We start from the raw sequence: 4,984 nt of genomic DNA, 5'->3' as shown, positions 1-4,984 counted from the left end.
ACACAACCACGACAACATCAACATAGAGTGTAAACAAAACGGAGGAAGGCCCTCACTGACATGAGTTCACATAGTGGCTGTAGCAATGGGCTCACAACACCTCCTATTGTAAGGGTCATGCAGGACCGGGCAATGTTTAATTCTATTACACATGGAGTTGCTGAGTCAGAACCTACCCAATGGCAGTGAACAACTACCATATGCATGTCAAGTGCCCGAGTCTTTATGACTGTCTGTAGACCCATCCAGAATTTATTCTAGCAGCTGATCATAGTATCGTTTACATTATAATAACTAACCAATGTTATCCCCAGCAGGCGCAGATGTGTGGCTCCAGAATAGAGCCTGTGGCAGCTAGGAAGTCATCCCAGTCTTGGCCCAGTGTCTTGGCAGCAATTTGACCTGAAGATGGCAGCCAGGGTGCTCTGGGGCAGCCTGGGCCTGCTGCGCGTGGTCTGGTGTCTCCTTCCGCAGACCGGCTATGTGCACCCAGATGAGTTTTTCCAGTCACCTGAGGTCATGGCAGGTAAAGCCCCACAGGGTGCCCCAGAGAAGTTGCAGCGACCTGTGGCTGTGTTGCTGTCTGGATACTGATTGGGGAGGAGAGTGATGCATGGGCAGAACCCCCACCTCTCTAGGGGAAGTCTTGGAAGTGGGAATTTCCTATCTCCTTTCCGAGTGGTGTCACAAATGCATTCGGCCTAGCATCCACTTTTCAGAAAGGAAAAAAGAAATTACTCAGCACCCCTTTGGCAATGAAAATCTTGCTTACTCTAGTCCATCATCCAGGTTAAAGTATAGGTATCTGCTTTTACCTCGTTGGGAAACCAGGGCAAATTTTTGAGAAGGAAGAGCCAATCTTGTCCTTCACAATTTAAAAACGATTCGAGCAGTATAACTAGATCTTTACAAAAAATGAAATCACCATTGTCCGAATCACACCCTTGAGTTTTCTCAGTTTTACTTCAGAGCACAGCTGTTTGCCAACCCCTGCTCTAGATGGGAAAGCATTCAGCAGACAAGCTCTCTTCGGGTCTTAGGCGTCAGAGGTCCTGACAGCAGCCGCAGGTGTGTGAGTTTAGCATCTGCACAGGGTTTGTATTAGTAGTTGTTGCCTCCTTGGACCAGCAGTATGGATCAGTCGGAAGATGGTTGGGGGAACTTGCATGGGCTCTGGTCTCAGAAAATGAACCTCTTATTCTGTAGATGGATGTGAGGGGCTAGGAAAGTCAGACCTGGGATACTCCCATGTTAGACCTCAACTGCTCAGGGGGTGCAGAGCACCTCATGAGGATGGTTGCCAGGGCCTGGAGACGTTTCCAATGCTCTGAGCATAATTCTGCCTCCTCGTGAATGTTGGAGCCCCAGCCACCAGGTCTACTTCCCAGCCATCGGAAAGGAAACAGCACGCCGGCTTCTTTCAAGTCATTTTTTAAGTCACATTCGATTGCTCTCTCTTAAATCCCATTGGTCAGAAATCACATGACCACACCCAGTTACCAGAGCCATGGAGAGATGTAATCTTTATATCTAAGTGCCAAATGAAAGAGAGGGATTCTATGACTAAGAGGATAAGACGGCTAGGGGAGGTGTGACATGGCACTCTCTGCTTCTCCCCTGGGTTCTACAATGACCACACAGAACTCGCAGATCCTAACAATGGTGAGATGGCTTATTAAGGAACAGGGTACAGTTTGGGATCAGGATCAACAGGCTGCAGCCCAGGATCAGGAAATATGCAGGCAAAAGGCTGCCTTTTCCAGCACAGGACAGCTCTCGATCCTCTTGACGGGCAGGCCTCCTCCCCGCCCCAGTGTCTGTCATCACTGACTGGCCACGCTGTCTTCAGTGTTCCCGCCCTTGGCCCATGTTGCTGCTGCTTTTGAGTTCTTTGCTTCCTGTTTTCTCTGCTTCTCCCTTTTTTCTTCCTTCTGCTTCCTTTTGTCTTCAAAACGGCTTCCTCCTGCGCCTCTGTGCCTCGCTGCCATGCTGCAGAAGCCAGCGCCTAACAGTTAGTGACTGGCAGGCACTTCCCACGGTGTTGGCTCACAGTCCTGTGGAGTGGGAGCTGTCTGCGCAGGATCTCGCAAGGCTGAGACCCAGCTCCGGATTGGGCTGCGTTCTTTTCTGGAAGTTCTGGGGAATATCTGCTTCCAGGCTCAGTCTTGTTGTTGGCAGAATTTAATTCCTTGAGGCTACAGGCTCAGGTCCATTTCCTTGTTGGGGGTGCTCCTAGCTCTTGCTTCTTGCCAGTGGTCCCTTCCCCCATCAAGCCAGCAGTGACAGGTAGCATCTTCCTCGTGCTTGAGACCTCTGCTGCTTCTGCCGCCAGCTGCAGAAACTCCCGCGTGGCGAGACCAGGCTCACTGGATTATCTTCCTGTTTTAAAGTCAGCTGTACCAAAGTGTGGTGAAGAAAGTAGATGGTGCCCAGCCAACCATTGGCATCGTGCCTGGGGTCTTAAAGGCTTGTATTCAAACAAGCAGCGATCTAAGGGAGGTGTGAACTAAGTCCACATGGAAGAAGCATACCAGCTGTGTGATCCAAATATGACAATAACAAAACCCAATATGACGATGGGAAAGTATCAGAGCTTAAATGTGACCACCCAATTTGTAGACGGCTATGAAGGGTGGTGGGAGCCCCAAATCCTCTGCAGTGTGTCTGGTCTGATTAATCCTCCTGTAGATCCCCTCTGGCCACAGGCTAGGGTCTGGAACAGCTTCACAATCAGAAATCTATTGAAAACTTGATTACGCTCGGTCAAGCTACACTATAATACGATACTTGGCCAGTCGACCTCCCTCCTGACACAACCTACGTTTGTTCTAGGCTTAACTATTTTTTGTCTATTTCACAACAGAAATTTCTTCTCTGGGTTTTGAAATATTGTTTGCTGTCTTTTCTTTATCACACTTCTTTTTTTTTTTACTCTTTATATTGTTATTACTACTTTCTTTCTGCTTCATTTTGTTTGTGGTCTTTTGTTTATGTTAGGTTTCCCACACTATAAAACACAGAAGGAATAGATGAACAGAGACAATAACCAAAGCGATGCTCTATCAGGGGTAGGGGCAAGAAGGATGAGGGGAGTAGAGGAGCAAATAATGAATGCAGGAGGGGCGAGGGAGCACTAGACCTGATTGTGGTGAGGTATTACAACTCTTTTTTAAAGTGACTTAACAAGAGAAGTGCATTTTTATATCAAGAATACTGCTTTTCAAAGAAAAGGATCCAGAGTTGACCAGAGAGCACCATGGGTGAAGGAGGAAGCATTGTTGCTTAGGGGACACCGAGTTTTTGTGAATGGTGGGAGAATAATTTGGAAAAGGACATCAATCATGGTTGTACAACATGAAGAGTATAATCATTGGCACTGAAATATATATGTAGAAGGTGTTGAATTGGTGAATGTTTTGTTGTGTATATTTTTGCCACATTTTTTAAAAATTACACTAATAATGAGTAAAACAGAGAAGAAAATGTGCTGAAATTGATTGAGGTGATGGCCATCACCTCTTCTTGATATGATCGAACTAATGAACTGTATGATCTGTAGAAGTGCCGATCAATCCCTAGAGATTGTAAACGGAGAAACTCCCTGAGGCAGCTCTGCTCTGTCCTGCAAGGTGACTATGAGTCGGAATTCGCTTGAATGCAGTGGGTTTGGGTTTGGGACACACTGGGGCATGTGCCTGGGTGGTGCAAATGGTTTGCACGAGTTACTAACCTCAAGGTTGGCGCTTTGAACTCCCCCAGTGGCACCAGGCAGCATGGTTGAGCGGGCTGCCCCTGTATGTGCCCATCGGTGGATTGCAAGTCAACCCCATGTTGCTCTCTACCGTCCTCCCAGCTGTCATCTTTACAGGAGGAGCCTGGCAGGAGCTGCTGGGAGCATTTGAACCACCGACCTTTCTGCCGACCTTTCGCAGCCGAGCGCTTAACCATGGGGCCACCAGGGCTTCTTATTCAGCAAAGATGAAAACAAAATCCAAACTCACTGCCACCAAGTCGATCCTGGCCCACAGTAACCCTCTAAGACAGGATAGGACTGCTGCTGTGGGTTTTGGGTTTCTGGGGCTGTAACTGTTGTTTGTAATCATTTTATTGGGGGCTTGTACAGCTCCTATCACAATCCATCCATCCATCCATTGCGTCAAGCACATTTGAACATATGTAGTCATTATCATTTTCTTTTTAAAAAAATACTTTTATTGGGGGCTCTTACATCTCTTATCACAATCCATACATTCCTCCAGTGTGTCAAGCACATTTGCACAAGTGCTGCCATCATCATTTTCAAAACATTTTCTTTCTACTTGAGCCCTTGGTATTAGCTCCTCATTTTTCCTCACTCCCTCATGAGCCCTTGATAATTTATAATTTTTTTTTCATGCTTTACACTGACTGATGTCTTCCTTCGCCCACTTTTCTGTTGTCCGTCCCCCAGGGAGGGGTTTATATGTAGATCCTGTGATCGGTTCCCCCTTTCTCCTTCCGCCTTCCCCCCACCCTTCTGGTATCGCCACTCTCATGTTTGATCCTGAGGGGATCATCTGCCCTGGATCCCTCTCTTTAAATCGGTAGAAAGCCTCGTCTTTCTCCTGAGGAGAGGCTGAGAGTTTCAAACTGCTGACCTTGCTGGAAGCTGCCTCACACTTAACCACTCTGGGCGCAGGGCCCAGAGAACCCCGTGGAGCTGATCTCTGTAACGCGTGAGGCCACCGTGAGTCAGAATGTGCTCAATGGCAACTGGTCTGGTTGGATTGGGAGGTTGGTGCACTAGCAGAGGTGGGAAATCTGGGGGGAGGGGGGGAGACAGGGGGGGCATCCTAGAATTCTGCCTCCCACATGCCCTGAGCATGGTACTGGCTCACCTCTGCCTCTCTCTCTCTCTCTCTCTCTCTCTCTCTCTCTCTCTCTCTCTCTCTCTCTCTCTCCAGAAGACATCTTGGGCATGGAAGCTGCCAGGCCCTGGGAATTC

General features: G+C 48.1%; 1 protein-coding gene across 1 annotated transcript in view; it reads left to right on the top strand.

Moving 5' to 3' along the window:
• The first annotated feature begins 323 nt into the window (after positions 1 to 323).
• PIGZ (phosphatidylinositol glycan anchor biosynthesis class Z) overlaps positions 324 to 4,984 on the top strand; it is a 7,967-nt gene continuing 3,306 nt past the window's right edge. Inside the window, 2 exon segments of the mRNA XM_004712335.4 lie at positions 324 to 370; positions 372 to 522. Of these exon segments, the coding sequence (XP_004712392.3) occupies positions 324 to 370; positions 372 to 522 (198 nt within the window).

Source organism: Echinops telfairi, unplaced genomic scaffold (genome assembly GCF_000313985.2).
Source record: "Echinops telfairi isolate 266 unplaced genomic scaffold, ASM31398v2 ScPeMD7_17;HRSCAF=63, whole genome shotgun sequence".
Classification (NCBI taxonomy): Eukaryota; Metazoa; Chordata; class Mammalia; order Afrosoricida; family Tenrecidae; genus Echinops; species Echinops telfairi.
The sequence above is the reverse complement of the archived record's forward strand: the minus strand, read 5'-3'. Positions and strand labels throughout refer to the sequence as shown.